Source organism: Bubalus bubalis, chromosome 14 (genome assembly GCF_019923935.1).
Source record: "Bubalus bubalis isolate 160015118507 breed Murrah chromosome 14, NDDB_SH_1, whole genome shotgun sequence".
Classification (NCBI taxonomy): Eukaryota; Metazoa; Chordata; class Mammalia; order Artiodactyla; family Bovidae; genus Bubalus; species Bubalus bubalis.
Window position 1 is genome coordinate 51,452,958 of NC_059170.1, and position 18,622 is coordinate 51,471,579.

Consider the following 18,622-nt stretch of genomic DNA (forward strand, 5'->3'; position numbering starts at 1 on the left):
AAGCCTATTTACAGCAAATTGGAGGGTATGTTTTCTGGCATTAAGTTGCAGCATGATTGCACAGATACCTTTGAACTCCTAGAAACCAGAATTGAGGTGAAGAATTTAAATTTATCAATATATGTTGCCACAGAGAGAATGTTTGTGTCTCGCCCAAAATTCAAATGAAATCCTAACCTCCACGGTGATGGTATTAGGAAGTGAAGCTTTGGGGAGGTGATTAGATCATGAGGGTGGAACCCTCATGAATGGAATTAGTGCCCTTATATAACACCCCACAGGTCTCCCTTGCTCCTGCTACCATGTGAGGACACAAAGAAAAGATGACTTTCTGTGAACCAAAAAGTAGCCTCTCATCAGAGATGATACCAATTCTACCCAGCACTTTGATCTTCCACTTTCCAGTCTCCAGAAGTGTGAGAATAAATTTCTGTTGTTTGTAAGCCACCCAGTTTATATTATATCAGCCCAGATGGACTGAGATACATGTCAATTAATAATTAAAGCAGAAAAAAAAAACACATCCTGCCACACTCTTCAAAATGTGCTGGTGGCTCCTTAATTAATTCTTTAAGAAAATATGGCTTAAAAGAGTTCATGTTCAGAGAATGTTATCAGCTTAAACTTTTCACCACAAAGCAGAAAGCAAAAAGGTAACTGAAAGGTCAGCTTTTACTGGAATAGTAATTAGGCAACAAGATGCTTGTTTCCTAAGAGTGGGAGCTGTAAGAGAAGAGACTTGGGACCGCTGAATATATGCAGCACCAATCAAAAGCCACAAAAGAGATAATGTCTGTGCTGACTGTCATGAATAAGGCTTTTTGCAAGCTGCATCCTCTGGGAAGTAACTAATAATAAATTCATCCCTTCCCAACTCTTACTACCTTCTCTTTCTCTCACCAGAAGGCAAGGCAAATAGACACACTGCAATCACTGCTAGAGTTCAGTCCTTGGAGACTGATCAAAAGTCATGAATCACATTCACTCTAGTGCTCAGGGGGACTCAGAATAGAGCTGCCTTGTTACTTGGCCTGTCTGCCCACCCTTCCACCCAGCTTCTGGCTAAAACTCATCTGACAACTGATTAATTGTTACATTCCCCCCTTCAGACTCAGAATTTTAAATTATGTTACAACATCCCATCACTAAAAACCACAACTACTTGCCTCTCTAAGAAGTTTTTGAGCATCTTACAAATATATTAGTGACAAAAAGTCATGCTCTGAGACTGTATCTTAGCAGCAGAGCTAGTTAACAATTCTGACTTTCTTACCTGGTTTCTGGAAGTGTCAAAGTACTGCCTGGTGAAAGCCAGAATATCTTCTGTCTCATTCTGTGAAAGGAAATAGGAGTCTTCATCCTGCCTGAGGCTGAGAAGGCTGTGCAGGTAAAATGTATACTCCTTATTACTCATGTTGAGCTTAGAAGAACAAATCTCTTCCTGATGAATGATGTAATAGAGGAGGAGAAGAGAAACTCGCTGAATCACTTCCTCTTTGAGCTGATCCTCGAAATCTCCTCCAGCTATTAGTAACAGGGCATCCGGTTCAAAGCACTGTGCAAAAATTAATAAATAAAAATAAACAGAAAGCTTGACAAATAGTCCCAGAACATTAACCACCACAGAGTCTCTGATGCTTATTATTTTATGAATAGGAAGGAAAAGTGGGCAGCCTCAATAGCCTAATTCAAGTAAGACAGTCAGGGTTGAACTTTTATATAAGGAAGCTCTCCCAGGAAGTCCTTATTTCCTAAATGCAGTCTTTCTGTCTTCAACTATGGTAACACAAGCTGTCAATTTGCTGCCTTGATTAAAACCAGCTGACTCTGGCTCTTAAAGTGATGCCCCATTGCATTTAGAATGAAATTCAAGTCCTTATAATTTTCTCCTCAGTCTGGCTTCTACCTACCCTATCTAGCCAACCTCATCTTATCCTCTCTCAACTGCTCTCACTTCACTTCGGCTTCTGTGACTTTCTGTCAGTTCCACCAGGCTCTATCCCACTTGATTTCTTGGGTCTCAGCTTCAAGGGCCAGCTCCTCCGGGATGCCTTCCCAGATACCCTGTCCAAAGTTGGAAGTCCCCATCCCTGCCCTGTGCTCTCTAGCACAGTGCCATTCAATAGAAATACAATGCAAGCTACAAGTGCTAGGCACACTTTAAATTTTCTGGTAACCACACGTTTTGTTTTGTTTTGGCTGTGCTGGGTCTTCATGGCAGTGCGTGGGGGTTTCTCCAGCTCTGGAGCATGGACAGGCTCTACAGCATGTGGACTCAGCAGTTGTGGCACATGGGCTTCTCTACTTGGGGTACACAGGCTTAGTTGCCCCATGGCATGTGGGATCTTAGTTCCCTATATTGGAGGGTAGATTTTTAACTACTGGACCACCAGGGAAGGCCCAAGTAGCCATCTTTTAAACCATAAAAGAAATAAATGAAATTAATGTGAATAATACATTTTATTGCAAGATACACATATATGCAAGATATGATCATTTCAACACACAATCAGAATTCTAAAAGGTATCAATGTGCTAGTTGACATTCTTTTTGTCACACTAAATCTTTGAAATCTGCTGTGTGGTTTACGCTGACCAGTATATCTCAGTTGGGATGAGCCACATATTAAGGGCCTAATAGGCTGAGGCAGCTAATGGCAGCTCTACCATTCACATTTTTGTTTTTTTTCATTTTTTCATGGAACTAGACTTCTAAGATTAATTTGTCTGCTTGTTTATTTTCTATTTCCTCTTGATGACAACTGGGCCACTAAGGCTGGATTTTGTCTGCTTTGTGCATAGCTCTATCCTCAGTCTCTAGCACCATGATGACACTTAAGAAGAATGAAAATGGAATATGTGTGCTCAGTCGCTCAGTCGTGTCTGACCCTGTGACTCTTTGGACTGTAGCCTGCCAGGCTCCTCTGTCCATGGGATTTTTCGGACAAGAATACTGGAGTGGGTTGCCGTTTCATCCTCCAGGGGAATCTTTCGGACCCAGGGATTGAACTCACGTCTCTTACGTCTTCTGTATTGGCAGCTGGGTTCCTTACCACTAGTGCCACCTAGTGGGTACCATCTGCTTCTCCCTTATCCCACCTAAGACAGCTGATGTCAGTACCCTTCTGAGATTCAGTCACTGCACCCTGCTGCTAACAGAGAGATTGGTGCTTTGAGAATTACTAAAAATGTTTCCACCATGCTTTGTTTCACAAGCCACAGACAGATGCCTGGCTTGTCTAATCAAGAAGTTTACTTGACAGAGGAAGGTGTTTGGAGAAATGTGTTGAGACAGTGGGAAAAAGAAAGACACATAGGTTGTGGAAGAGAAGCTTTCCAAGCAAGACAAGAACTGTCTTTCTTCAAAGACACTCGAGGAGCTTCTGGGAACACTCCCAGGATCCAAGAAGCAGTCCATGACATGGCACCAGCCTCAGAGTGAAGGCATTAAGTAATACCTATCTTGAGCCCCAGGGGAGCTGTCCCACTGTGGGATAATCTACTCTAACATCTTTGAATCTGTTCTCTGAGGTGGAAGTTTCAGGGGATCTAATTCCATGTCTGCTGTGCGTCCCACTGGGTAACATCTGGAAAATACCATCTGAGTCAGAAAGAAACATGTCATCCATCTGTAAAGCAAAGCATTAATCACATTCTTCACAAGCCAGGCAGATTCCAAGCTCTCCCCACTCAACTGCGAGGGGCCAAGAACTCAGCAAACAGGCGCAGGCTTCTCAATGAGACCAACTCTGAATGTCAAGGTTAAACAAACCACCAAAACCACACCAGCCCTTTTCTGTTCCCTAATCAGCCCTAGAGAAAAGTCCATGGGTCAGTAGCTATTGTATGGAGCTGACACCAGGACCCAGGGAGGTAAGTCAGATGAATCCTTCTTTGGACCAAATAACCTCCTGAAACTAGAATATCGGTAAAACTATTGGTCATACGGCTACCATTTACTGGAAGCCATGTGTCCGAGACAGGGCTAAGCACCTTCCATAATGAGTCATTCCTCAGTGTATAAGTCTCCTGGTTTCTGGAAAAGGTGTTGGATAATCAATTTTTCAAAGGGGGGAAACATTGCATCATTTTAAATGGAAAAACAAAATGTGCCCAGTTTATATCATTATCCACCAAATATTTCTGCACAATAGACAGCATTCAGAATGCTAATTGACCAATTATTTAATGTATAATGAGTTAATAGGTATATTTATATGCAGTATGCAAAGATTTAAATATGCACAGAATTAAGTATGAACTAAATTTTTCCTTCTACAGGAAGAGTCATCTCCGACTCTGTGCAACCCCATAGACGGCAGCCCACCAGGCTCTCCCGTCCCTGGGATTCTCCAGGCAAGAACCCTGGAGTGGGTTGCCATTTCCTTCTCAATGCGTGAACGTGAAAAGTGAAAGTGAAGTCACTCAGTCGTGTCTCTTAGCGACCCCATGGACTGCAGCCTACCAGGCTCCTCCATCCATGGGATTTTCCAGGCAAGAGTCCTGGAGAGGGTTGCCACTGCCTTCTCCAAAATTTTTCCTTCTATGAGGAAGAATACCCTTAGTATATGTGTAAGCCAAGTTTAAGAGAGGGTGAGTAATGTACTTAAAGCCACACAGTTGATAGTGGCTGCCCAGTCTTAATTCCTGCTCTGCCATTCACAGACTCCATATTCTCATTCCTTTGTTTTGTGTCATGGAAACCAGCTGTGGATCACCTACATATTTACTGTGCAGCCCCTTACCCAGTAAAATTGGGTCAATTAGGAGGTTGCTTGATAGCCCTGGATAGATGGGAAGAAGAGTGTCAAGAACACATAGAACCTCCGTGAGGCCACCAAACCACATTTCTGTGGCCCAGGTATGGCTGTGTGCTGGTTGCACACAGCAGTGTCTATGGCCACTCTTCATCCCATCCAAGCTGCCTGAGATCTTGGTCCACTCGTGGTTCCTTCTCCATGCTTTTGCTGTGGACCTTTCTACAGGTGGGGAGGAGGGGTGTGGCACAAGGTAGTGGAGAAGAGGGTAAGATCTGGGCTTTCCTGGTAGTCAAGTGGTTAAGAATCCACCTTGCAATGCAGGGGACACCAGTTTGATCCCTGGTCAGGGAACTAAGATCCCACATGCCATGGGATAGCTAAGCCCACGTGCGTAACTACTGAGTCCACGCGCCTCAGCTATTGAAGCCCACGCATCTAAAGCCTGTGTTCCAAAACAAGAGAAGTCACTGCAGTAAGAAGCTCTTGCACCACTAGAGAGTATCCCCCACCTCGCTGCAACTAGAGAAAGCCTGTGTACAGCAACAAAAGCCCAGCATAGCCAAAAATAAACGAATAAATAAAATATTTTAAAAAGAGGGTAAGATCTGTATTTATGCAGATGGTCATGCCAGAATTAGTTTGTAAAATGCTTACAACTTGCAAGGTAAATCAGTTTCTCACTTTGAAAAGCTTTTAAAAAGTTATGGAAGCATTTCATTTGTCTGATTAGAGAGTTTGGTCATCTTGAACGACCGGAGGTTTGCCTACTCCCTGCTTTAGTTTTAGTTTTTTAAGGCCAGCTGAAATGAAACTTAATGGTGAATCAAAGGGCCATGGGCTGAAAACTTTGTGCTCTGATATTTGAATCTTAGACAAATTACCTTAATACAGAAGGCTGTGGCTTGAGGAAAGAACACTGCAGGGAGAATTAGAAGGGGTAACATAAGAAAATATGGATTCTCTTCTGGGCACGGATGTCACAGAAGGCCTCTAGAGGTTGGTGGGCGACTGGAATTTTCAGCTCATCACCACTAGATTTGTTTTTGTTGTTACAGTTTTCAGAAGTGCTTTGGTTGTGGTTTGAGAGGAGATGTTTAGTAAAAGTCTGCAAATAGTGGCACCCCATGGGCATTGGATCTGTCCCAGGCTCTGACTCCAGTGAACTGATTCTTTGTTAAAAAAGAATGGACTCACTCAGAAATAATCCACTGATTTCCTTCTAATCTTGTCAGGTGGAGGCATAAGGTTTAAGATGGGGGAAAAAAAAACCCCCACAGATTCTAAGAATTAGTTTTTCAACTTTATAAGGAAATAAACTTTGGTAAAAAGACTACTCAAAATGTGAGAAGCATTTTCTACTCAGTTAAATGGACTACTCAGATATTTGGTAGAAATTTTCTGTGACACCCTGGAGCCAAATCAAATTGCCTTCTCCCAGCTGCTTAATCCAGCTTTTCGTGTAATGCCTGTGTATTTCAGGCTCCAGCCTCAATGACAAAGAGCTGTATGAAATATTTTTTTTTACGCTAATGAAGCAGTTGTCAGAACCTGCAGGATTTTAAACCAAAAGACATTGAGAATTTGACTTGGAATTATGGGTAAATCTACTGCCTTCTTTAAGTTCTTAGATTTTTATAAGGTCTGCTTAGAAGGGAGGCGGGGGGTGCTAACAGTTGACTGTAAAACATAAGAGGGAAATTATATTTCTTCCTTTTCCTTTCAAAGAAAGATCTGGAATGATGTCAGCTGATGGTGGGCACTAGGTTTTTGTGGGTCTGTACTAGATTTAGTGGCATTTCTGAGTGACAGAAAGAAAAGTCTTAACTGAGAAGAGTTCAGATAAACTTGCTCCATAAACAAGATAAAGTTTGATCCTTTTCACACTTTACCCCATGGTAGTTCTGAGAAATCGGGGACAGGGAGGGAATTAAATGCAGGAGTTTAAAGCATCAATTCTCTTTGAATGTGTCTGAGAATCACCTGGAGATCTTGGTTAAAAACCCCAAACCTCTGGGACAGCTGAGGTGAGGCTGAGGGGCAGGCAGGAAGGGTATGCTGAGGAAAAGTCTGATTTTTCCAGTCTGATGGTCCTTCACAAACGCAGCTCTAATATAGCAAAACAGGGTTGGTACTGGACATTTCTGTGAATACGTGTGGAAGAAGAGAGTTTGAGTTCCTAAATACATTCACAGATGGACATGTGATCTCACCAGCAGCCCCCAGGGGAGGGAATCAGCACCTCGGTGACTCAACAGTTAGAAGGTACCAGAACAAAGGGTATGCTCCTAATGTTGACTTCAAACCAGATTCTTTTCCCTTTACCATGCCTGAAACCCAAGCAGGGTCATGGTTCTCATCATTACCTAAGTGCAATCCATTCTCTTGGAGTATGGCAACCCACTCCAGTATTCTTGCCTGGAGAATCCCAGGGACAGAGGAGCCTAGTGGGCTGCTGTCTATGGCATCGCACAGAGTCGGACACGACTGAAGAGTCCTAGCAGTGGCAGCAATCCAAAAGAAGGGACTAGATCTGATAGATAGAGTGCCTGATAAACTATGGATGGAGGTTCATGACATTGTACAGGAGACAGGGATCAAGACCATCCCATGGAAAAGAAATGCAAAAAAGCAAAATGGCTGTCCGGGGAGGCCTTACAAATAGCTGTCAAAAGAAGAGAAGCAAAAGGCAAAGGAGAAAAGGAAAGATATAAGCATCTGAATGCAGAGTTCCAAAGAATAGCAAGAAGAGATAAGAAAGCCTTCCTCAGCGATCAATGCAAAGAAATAGAGGAAAACAACAGAATGGGAAAGACTAGAGATCTCTTCAAGAAAATCAGAGATACCAAGGGAACATTTCATGCAAAGATGGGCTCGATAAAGGACAGAAATTGTATGGACCTAACAGAAGCAGTTTTTCTTTTGGTTTTTCCAGTGGTCATGTATGGATGTGAGAGTTGGACTGTGAAGAAAGTTGAGCACTGAAGAATTGATGCTTTTGAACTGTGGTGTTGGAGAAGACTCTTGAGAATCCCTTGGACTGCAAGGAGATTCAACCAATCCATTCTGAAGGAGATCAGCCCTGGGATTTCTTTGGAAGGAATGATGCTAAAGCTGAAACTCCAGTACTTTGGCCACCTCATGCAAAGAGTAGACTCATTGGAAAAGACTCTGATGCTGGGAGGGATTGGGGGCAGGAGGAGAAGGGGATGACAGAGGATGAGACGGCTGGATGGCATCACTGACTCGATGGACGGGAGTCTGAGTGAACTCCGGGAGTTGGTGATGGACAGGGAGGCCTGGCGTGTTGCAGTTCATGGGGTCACAAAGAGTCGGACACAACTGAGCAGCTGAACTGAACTGAATAGAAGCAGAAGATATTAAGAAGAGGTGGCAAGAATACACAGAAGAACTGTACAAAAAAGATCTTCATGACCCAGATAATCATGATGGTGTGATCACTCACCTAGAGCCAGACATCCTGGAATGTGAAGTCAAGTGGGCCTTAGAAAGCATCACTATGAACAAAGCTAGTGGAGGTGACGGAATTCCAGTTAAGCTATTTCAAATCCTGAAAGATGATGCTGTGAAAGTGCTGCACTCAATATGCCAGCAAGTTTGGAAAACTCAGCAGTGGCCACAGGACTGGAAAAGGTCAGTTTTCATCCCAATCCCAAAGAAAGGCAATGCCAAAGAATGCTCAAACTACCGCACAATTGCACTCATCTCACACGCTAGTAAAGTAATGCTTAAAATTCTCCAAGCCAGGCTTCAGCAATCCATGAACCGTGAACTTCCTGATGTTCAATCTGGTTTTAGAAAAGGCAGAGGAACCAGAGATCAAATTGCCAACATCCGCTGGATCATGGAAAAAGCAAGAGAGTTCCAGAAAAACATCTATTTCTGCTTTATTGACTATGCCAAAGCCTTTGACTGTGTGGATCACAATAAACTGTGGAAAATTCTGAAAGAGATGGGAATACCAGACCACCTGACTGGCCTCTTGAGAAACCTGTATGCAGGTCAGGAAGCAACAGTTAGAACTGGACATGGAACATGGAACAACAGACTGGTTCCAAATAGGAAAAGGAGTACATCAAGGCTGTATATTGTCACCCTGCTTATTTAACTTATATGCAGAGTACATCATGAGAAATTCTGGGCTGGAAGAAGCACAATCGGGAATCAAGATTTCCGGGAGAAATATCAATCACCTCAGATATGCAGATGACACCACCCTTATGGCAGAAAGTGAAGAGAAAGTCAAAAGCCTCTTGATGAAAGTGAAAGTGGAGACCGAAAAAGTTGGCTTAAAGCTCAACATTTGGAAAACCAAGATCATGGCATCTGGTCCCATCACTTCATGGGAAATAGATGGGGAAACAGTGGAAACAGTGTCAGACTTTATTTTTTGGGGTTCCAAAATCACGGCAGATGGTGACTGTAGCCATGAAATTAAAAGACGCTTACTCCTTGGAAGAAAAGTTATGACCAACCTAGATAGCATATTCAAAAGCAGAGACATTACTTTGCCAACAAAGGTCCATCTAGTCAAGGCTATGGTTTTCCCAGTGGTCATGTATGAACGTGAGAGTTGGACTGTGAAGAAAGCTAAGCGCCAAAGAATTGATGCTTTTGAACTGTGGTGTTGGAGAAGACCCTTGAGAGTCCCTTGGACTGCAAGGCGATCCAACCAGTCCATTCTGAAGGAGATCAGCCCTGGGATTTCTTTGGAAGGAATGATGCTAAAGTTGAAACTCCAGTACTTTGGCCACCTCATGCGAAGAGTTGACTCATTGGAAAAGACTCTGATGCTGGGAGGGATTGGGGGCAGGAGGAGAAGGGGATGACAGAGGATGAGATGGTTGGATGGCATCACTGACTCGATGGACGTGAGTCTGAGTGAACTCTGGGAGTTGGTGATGAACAGAGAGGCCTGGCGTGCTGCGATTCATGGGGTCGCAGGGTCGGACATGACTCAACGACTGAACTGAACTGAATCCCAAAGAAAGGCAATGCCAAAGAGTGCTCAAACTACCACACAATTGCACTCATCTCACACTCTAGTAAAGTAATGTTCAGAATTCTCCAAGGCAAGCTTCAGCAATACGTGAACCGTGAACTTCCAGATGTTCAAGCTGGTTTTAGAAAAAGCAGAGGAACCAGAGATCAAATTGCCAACATCCTGGTGCACCAGGCCCAAGCATCCTGTAATTAATTCATGGGATCGCAAAAAGTTGGACAGGACTGAGCGACTGAACTTAACGGAACTGAACTGAATCCCTCGTTAAATGTATTAAAACCCTCTTCTCATGCGTCTCACTAAAAGAAAAAAAAAGAGCCACAATCAGGCAAGAGTGTCTATTTTTCAAAGACAGCAGCTTGAATGGATTTATTTTAAAACACAGCACTCTCTAAAACTTCAGATCCGTTTTTTAAAATTCAGTTTTTACCTAGATCTGAAATAAAATTGGGAACTTATTTCCTCCCCACACATTCAAGATACATTCTGATCTCTTTTTTAAGGACATGATCTCATCCCCTTGCCCTCTCTTCGGATAGGCCCCCTCTCAATGGATAAAGTCCCTAAAAAGACAAAAAAAAAAAAAAAAAGAATTCAACAACAAGGTGAAGATTTGTGGTTTGCACAGAATGTGGGTATTTGTGAAATCAGGGAGTTTGTTTTTTGTGTGTGTGAATGAACACAGATTTCATGGACTCCTTGCTTAGATCATGGGTGTTTGGGTAAACTAGATCCTTCTGAGGAGGTGAAGCTGAGATTTGCCTTTTTTTTTTTTTTTTTCCCAACTTTAATCTCTTAGAAAAAGAAACAGCAGCAGCAGGAGAGTAAATGTGTTACAGTGTTTCACTTCCTAGGAATAAGAATTAATTCAAACAGAAGCTAAATTGGCCAAACACTTGTTAATATCACAGAAAACAAAACAAAACAAAAATGTACAAACAACCTATTCCACCCCCACCCCTCCAAAAATGGAGAACAATCTTGCCTGTTGACATCCTCCCCTTACCCTGCTAAACTAATACTGGACCAGCCTTAATAAGGCACTTCATGTCGTTAGAGGAGAACATTTCTCTGAAGCAAATTCTCAGAGGACATTAATAAGATATGACTCCTAGTTATTTCCGGTGGGAAGTCTTCTGTTGCTATATATATAAATTAATGTCATCACAGATGAGCTGCCTCTCACAACACATGTTTTCTCTGGGAACCCTTGGGAGTTTTACTAATTATTGAATTATTTATTGTTTGCACAGAGCAGAGAAAAATTCTGTTAGCCAGACCCTTCTGTCATGAAAAACAAAAAACAAAACACTTGGCCAGGAAATGTTTCCCTCAGAACTAAGCGTGATTGAGAAAATCTGCCAAAACTTATTCTGGGGGGAAATTATTTCGCTTCTTTTATTTAGTCATGTCTTCATTTATTTACTTACTTATTTGTGAGGTCATTCTCAAAAAAATCTAATCAGTCAGGAAAGGGATGCTGAGAATGCTTTGGTCTGCTTTTTGTTGTTGTTGTTTGCAGTCATTTTAAAAAAAAAATGTTTTATTTATTTGGCTGTGCTGGTTCTATAGTTGTGGCATGCAGGATCTTTAGTTGCAGCAAAGAGTTGAGGCATATGGGATCTACTTCCCTGACCAGGGATCAAACCCAGGCCCCCTGCATTGGGAACTCGGATTCTTAGCTACTGGACCACCAGGGAAATCCCTGCGGTCATTTTAAAAACATAGGCTCTTACTGCTGGGGATGCTCTTGTCAAACTCCCTTTCCCCCATTGGAGACATTCTGATTTTACATTAAGTGTTGGTTTTTACATTAATTCTGATTTTACATTAAAGTGCCTTGCAGAGATTTTTTTTTAAAAATTCCTGGGCAAGTGAAATCTTGATGTCTGGAGAAGGAAGTTTCAAGTATTCTGAGTATTTTGTGAAGCCTGGCCAGGTGATGCTGATGGATAGCCAGGGTTTGAGAGTCACTTAATAGACTAGGAAATGGCTGGAAAATGGGCCTCTGGGACCCTGGATCTCATTTCAGCCCCCCTGATAGCACTTCCCTTCCCCAGCTCAGATTCCCCATTTTAAAGAAGACAATCATCCAATTCATCAATTCCCCATGATACAAAATATTAAAACACACCTACTGATATTTAGGAGAAAGTACTTAAAAATTCAATGTTAGACAAATAGTAGATGGTATTATTTGCCTCAGAAAACAAGCAGCATCTATCTAACCAATCACACTCAAGGTCACTGCAATAAAAAGGATTAGTAAGTCAGAAAGAAGAGGGAACTAAAAGTGCATACTTGCAAATACATAGTTCTAAGCCTGCAGAAGGGTTGTAGCGAGGCTTATAGAAGGCTTATTATCATTTTAATATAAACAAGTTCTCCATGTCTTTAAATGCCATATGCAGACTACTGTATGATCTGGCATATGGGAGTTATTATACCGTAATGCATTGGTCACTCAGATATTGGAAGGTTTGCGTCTGATTTTGCTTTCCTGAAGTAAGTGACTGTGAAATGCATGGCTCTTGTGAACACACTCAGTCCCTGATCCCATTCTATCACACTAACCAGATTGCAGTCTCCTTGCCTTCCGTCTGTCCTCCGAGGGCACCCAGTTTTCTCCAGCAATGTTTTGATGAGGCTTCTTGAGTGGTTCAGGGGACGGGGGTCATCAGCAGAGAGAACCTGTAGAACTTCCGTCAGTTGCCCTGGACTCCAAGTACTGCTGCTGTCCTGAGTTGAGGGTTTTTCTGTCTCAGTCGAGGGATCAAGGCTGAGTAGAAGGAACAAGGACACCCAGGATACAGAAGGCTTTGTCCAGAAGCACATCTCCACTCTTCCTCTACCCCGAGTCTGCTCTGATGGAGGAGGATGGGTTGGTGTTCACGGTGTCAACTTGTAGCTGGAGGAATGTCAGTGGAAAGGGGGGAAATGAAGGCTTTAATTATTGTGCCTGCAAGAGGTTTGAAAAGATTCATTAACTGGGTGCTAAGTAGATTGGCAATGACAAGCTGTTTCTAAACAACAGGGGATCTGTAGGTTGTTCATAACCCCAGCTGGCAGGAAACTATGGTGGGTTTAAACTTTCAAACTGTACAACAGCCAAGAAGTGAGTTATATTGCCTCTCTGGGAACTAGACATAGAGTCAAAAGATAGGGAGAACACATTTCACTGTCTATCCTAAAGGTGCTACAAGTCATAAAACCCAGATGTATAAAATGATGACTAGTGGGAAGCTGCTATATAGCACACAGAGCTCAGCTCAGTGCTCTCTGATGACCTAGATGGGTGGGATGGGGAAGCGGGGTGAGGGAAGGAGGCTCAAGAGGGAAGGGAATATATCTCTACTTATAGCTGATTCACTTTGTTGTAAAGCAGAAACTAACACAACATTGTATAGCAACTATACTTCAATTTTTAAAAAAGAGCAGGAAACACTCTCCATTTTTAAGTTGAGGTATAGTTGATTTACAATGCTGTATTAGTTTCAGGTGTACAGGAAAGTGATTCAGTTATACATATATATATATTTTTTTTTTCAGATTCTTGTCTCTTAGGTTATTATAAGATATTGACTATAGTTTCCTGTGCTATACAGTAGGAATTCTTGTTGTTTACCTATTGTATGTACAGTAGTGTATACATGTTAATCCCAAACTCCTTATTTATCTCTCCACAGCTCCAACAGGAAACATCCTCATTTTAACCCATTGATTTATGGGCCCCATTAGTGAAGTAAGTCAATAAAAGTAAACAGAAAATAAATTTGAATACATTACAGATATCACATTGAGTTAGAAGATTTTCAAAAAGGAAAGGACGAAAACAGTAATGTCCAGAAAATACTGGTTAGTTTTCAGCTGATTAAAAGTACGAACTATCTTAGAAAAACAAGAGAGTTTCAAGTCCACATGAAGCATGATAAATCCACATATTTGGGGCTCACTACAGAAGTGAAAAGGACAACTTTAGAGCCAATCAGCTTTCTGGAAAAAAAATATTAATCTCTTCAACCGATTGCTTAAGGAATGCAAAATGTTAACAGCATCTCATGGCAGATCTTGGCCCAGAGATGAGCTAAAATGGCTGTGGGGTAGTAACAAAAATACTAGGATTACTTTTATGGTTTAAAAAGAGAGAGCAAGTTTAAGATTCTTATGTTAGCATTTAAAAAATGACAGAGGATGATACAAACATTTCTAAACCCAGTGCTTACCTTCAGAAGAAAGATAAATGATTATTTATCTGGAGCTCTGTGGCCTTTTAAATCTTGGAGGGTATTTCGTGGTTACGAAGTCCTCTGTTTTTAAAATTCCTTGACTGTGCGCTGGGAGCTAGAGAGGATTATTTCAGCCCAGAAAAGTTTTCAGTTGCTATGGAGAGTAACAATGAAGGTGGATAAAAGTGAGAACTTTCTGTCTGGCCGATTTTCAGGAAAATCAAATCGGTGTCACTAATGAACCCGACTTTTTATATCAATATTTACCAATTGTCTTAGAATTCTGAGAACAACCTTAGAATTTCTTACAGCCACTTGCCCTTTAAAGGATAGATTTAGGTCAAACGAGTTCACTTACAGAATGGAAAGGTTTTCATGTTAAATCAAGATTTCTTTTATTTCTCAGATGATTTTGTGATAACTGCTTTATCCACACTCAAACCAAAGATCTGTTAAAAAAAAAAAAAGGCTCATCAGAGCTTTATTTTATAAGGTACAGGATTTTAAACAATTTCAGGCGTTCTTAAGTCTATTTGAAAAAAAAAAAAAAAAAGCATTTGCTAGAGGAAATTCTTACCTGGGACTTAAGTGGGAAACTTTAATTAGCTGTGTATATTCTGATCTCAGATTCTGTGTTATAAGTAATTACATCATGCCCTCCGGTGCTGTGAAACGAGCTCTCGCTAACTTATTAGGGAATAAATGACTGAAAGAACAAATGTGGTAAATTTTATAGGCGGTAAGACAAGTTAAACACCCAAGATTTCAGTGGGCATGGAAACAGTACAGAGGCTCCAGAGACACAAAATGAATCTGAAAAGCGCAGGAAAAGGAGAGGGATTTCTGAGTCGGGTTCTGAGGTAGTGGTTGGGGAGGGAGACCAAGGCAAAAAACAAAGAAGGTAAGATACTTCTTCTCAAATGTTCATCGGGTATGAAGATTGGAAACAAGAGTGAAATGATCCTAGGACAATGCTGGTAAGCCTGTTAGAAATACGGACGGCCAGCGCTTCCAGAAACCGCCCGGCTGCTCTTGACCCACACATTAGGGAACACTCAAGATTTATCTAAACTGTCAGGGGAAGGGCCGTGGCCTGTATCTCTCGACATCTGTGGGAAGGTGTTCTTGAAGTAAGAGTCCAAAACCATGCGTCCAACAGAGGAGTGAGGAGGTGGTCAAGACCTTCCAGCCGTGGAGGTGGATGCAGAACAGGAAATGGACTCAGGACCAGAGAAGGCACCTTGGGCAAAGTTCCCCGCAAGCTCCTGCTCCCGATCTGCTGCCCACCCAGCAGCTAGAACCACCTGAGCATCATTTGTAGGCTCTGTCCCATCTCAGTCTCAGGGACCCGGTGAGCTGGTAACTAAGTAGCCCAAAGTCTACTGAGCGAATTATCCAGTCCTCTTGTCACCTGCTGCTTTTCAGAACTTCAGCTCTGCCTTATTTCTGGAATTAAGCCCTTGCTTCCTGGCCCACTTCCAATCATCAGGTTCCCAGATCGGCCCTCCTCGCCCAAGTCCCTCCGTATAATTTTCCAGGTTAGAGCAGAGCTGCATCTTGATTGGCTATGAAGTGGTCCTGGGAGAGCGCCCTCTGCTGGAACTTTGAGATCTTTCTCCGGATTTCCAGATGGATATCTGGCCTGAAGTCCTGTGTTTCCTAGTCTCAGATGCCCTGTGGCTAGGGATCCGCCCCTCTTAGAGCCCTAGCAAGTTACCTCCTGCAGGAATTCTCAAACACCCATTACTAGTCTCAGCTGATCCAGCACCTCAACCAGGCCACCCAGGAGCTAAGAGGCTCTCAACTAAGTGAACTTTTCCCTCAGGACACAGTCTGTATCATTTGCCTGGAGGCTTGGTCTCCCCTCGGAGTCATACCTAAGTCAGCCACCGACCAGATTTCTCTTCCTGTCTCAGAGAGAGACAGCCATTAGGAGGGGCAAGGAGAAGCCTTGGAGGAAGGCTGGAAGGCAGGCAGATCCCAAGGAAGAAGGAGGAAGCACTTGGCTGAACAGTGAGGTGTCGCTTTCTTCATCTGATCTGGGTTATAGCTGTTAACTCTTCATCCCCAACCTGCCTGCTTCCCCAACAACCCTGAAATCAACCTTGCTTAAGCATGGTTATATTTGCAATCCAAACCAACCTCTGGGGATAATGAGTTTCAAGTGTAAATTAACCCCCTTTATGTACAAAGAAGGAGCTCATTGACTCCTGGTTGATATTTACAAGGATTAACAAGGATTTACTAATTTGGAAATAGTTTCATCTGCTGCAGTATCTCCTGATAAGTTGTTGTTTAGTCACTAAGTCCTGTCCAACTCTTTTGCAGTCCCATGGATTGTTGCCTACTGGGCTCCTCTGTATTCCTTTTCCTAGGAAAAGGAGTACGCCAAAGCTGTATATTGTCACCATGCTTATTTAACTTATAAGCAGAGTACATCATGAGAAATGCTGGGCTGGATGAAGCACAAACTGGAATCAAGATTGCTTGGAGAAATATCAATAACCTCAGATATGCAGATGACACCACCCTTATGGCAGAAAGTGAAGAAGAACTACAGAACTTCTTGATGAAAGTGAAAGAGGAGAGTGAAAAATTTGGCTTAAAACTCAACATCCAGAAAAACTAAGATCATGGCATCTGGTCCCATCACTTCATGGCAAATAGATGGAGAAACAGTGGAAACAGTGGCAGACTTTATTTTTCTGGGCTCCAAAATCACTGCAGATGATGACGGCGGCCATGAAATTAAAAGACGCTTATTCCTTGGAAGAAAAGTTATGACCAACCTAGGCAGCATGTATACCTGTGGCAGATTCATTTTGATATTTGGCAAAACTAATACAATTATGTAAAGTTTAAAAATAAAATAAAATTAAAAAAAATAAAATAAAAATAAAAAAGAAAAAATAAATAAAAAAAATAAATAAAAAGCAGAGCTATCACTTTGTCAACAAAGGTCCGTCTAGTCAAGGCTATGGTTTTTCCAGTAGTCATGTATGGATGTGAGAGTTGGACCATAAAGAAAGCTGAGTGCCGAAGAATTGATGCTTTTGAACTGTGGTGTTGGAGAAGACTCTTAAGAGTCCCTTGGACTCAGGGAGATTCAACCAGTCCATCCTAAAGAAAATCCGTCCTAAATATTTATTGGAAGTACTGATGTTGAAGCTGAAATGCCAATACTTTGGCTATCTGATGTGAAGAGCTGACTTATTTGAAAAGACCCTGATGCTGGGAAAGATTGAAGGTGGGAGGAGAAGAGGACGATAGAGGATAAGATGGTTGGGTGGCATCACTGACTCAATGGGCATGAGTTTGAGTAAACTCTGGGAGTTGGTGGTGGACAGGGAGGCCTGGCGTGCTGCAGTCCATGGGGTCGCAGAGAGTCAGACACGACTTAGTGACTGAACTGAACTGAACTGAACTGAGGCTCCTCTGTCCATGGGATTTCCCAGGCAGGAATACTAGAGTGTGTTTCCATTTCCTTCTCCAGGAAATTTTCCTGACCCAGGATCAAGCCTGCATCTCCTGTGCTGACGCAGGAAGATGTAGTAGACGGCAGGTGGAAGGGAAGCTGAAAGACATTAATCTGTCTTATCTTCAGCTCCAATTCTTTGCCGTGCTCTGTGATCTGAGTTTCAAACTTCTACCTCATTGGAGAAGGCAATGGCAATCCACTCCAGTATTCTTGCCTGAAGAATCCCATGGATGGAGGAGCCTGGTAGGCTACAGTCCTTGGGGTGCTACGAGTTGGACACAACTGAGCAACTTCACTTTCACTTTTCACTTTCATGCATTGGAGAAGGAAATGGCAACTCACTCCAGTATTCTTGCCTGGAGAATCCCAGGGACAGAGGAGCCTGGTGGGCTGCCGTCTATGGGGTCGCACAGAGCCGGACACGACTGAAGCGACTTAGCAGCAGCAGCATATCAATATAATGCCTTGACCTGGAAAGAATTTAAAGGGCCCCACCAGGTATGAAATACAAGATGGCAGCCACTTCAGAAGAGGCTGAATAAAGTGTAGAGCCATCTTGTATCATTCAGGGTGGCCATGCACAGTTTTGTAGGTTGTGTACTCTTCAACCCTGGGGATCATCATTTACTTCCATAATCATCACAGATTTATGGATTTATTATGTGAATATTCCAGCAAATGTCCTGAGGAAAGGAGACTCTGAGCTTGTGGTAGGACTGCATGTGTCCCTCTTCCTCAGCTTCCAGTTCACTCTGTGTGGGGCCATCTCTGGCAGTCAGATGAGGTCCTAAGACTCTGAGCTACTTCTGGGCCTTGCTTTCCCCCCTGTCCTCCCATTATGCTGTGTTCTTCCCTCTTTTCCAAGACTCTAACCTCCCTAAGTCATGACTAAATAAAGTTTATGAACATTTTTGAATTGTCTTTAATGCCTAGGCACTGGGCTAAATAACCTCACATGTATTTTCTCATGTGATTTCAACTGAACCTAATTAATTTCATTTTTTAAAATTTATTTTTGGCTGCACTGGGTCATCATTGCTTTGTGAGGGCTTTCTCTAGTTGTGGTTTTCGGGCTTCTTGTTGTGATACCCTTCTCTTGTTGCAGAGCATGGGCTCTAGGGTGCACACAGTTAGTTGC

The 18,622-nt window shown here is 42.5% G+C and overlaps 1 protein-coding gene across 11 annotated transcripts in view; it reads right to left on the reverse strand.

The window, feature by feature from the left end:
- Nucleotides 1-15,533, reverse strand: part of SLC39A12 (solute carrier family 39 member 12) — an 85,320-nt gene extending 69,787 nt beyond the window's left edge. For 2 of the 11 annotated variants that reach the window (XM_044928087.2, XM_044928086.2), the window contains exons 1-5: nucleotides 14,584-15,529; nucleotides 14,365-14,455; nucleotides 14,004-14,160; nucleotides 12,355-12,688; nucleotides 1,274-1,555 (exon numbers count right to left, since the gene is read on the reverse strand). In XM_044928087.2, the coding sequence (XP_044784022.1) occupies nucleotides 1,274-1,555; nucleotides 12,355-12,615 (543 nt within the window). In that variant the 5' untranslated portion in view covers nucleotides 12,616-12,688; nucleotides 14,004-14,160; nucleotides 14,365-14,455; nucleotides 14,584-15,529. Of the gene's footprint in view, nucleotides 1-1,273; nucleotides 1,556-12,354; nucleotides 12,740-14,003; nucleotides 14,161-14,364; nucleotides 14,456-14,583 lie in introns of all 11 variants that reach the window. The other 9 variants (XM_044928079.2, XM_025264331.3, XM_025264330.3 and 6 more) reach the window with 8 other exon arrangements.
- Nucleotides 15,534-18,622: the final 3,089 nt, after the last annotated feature.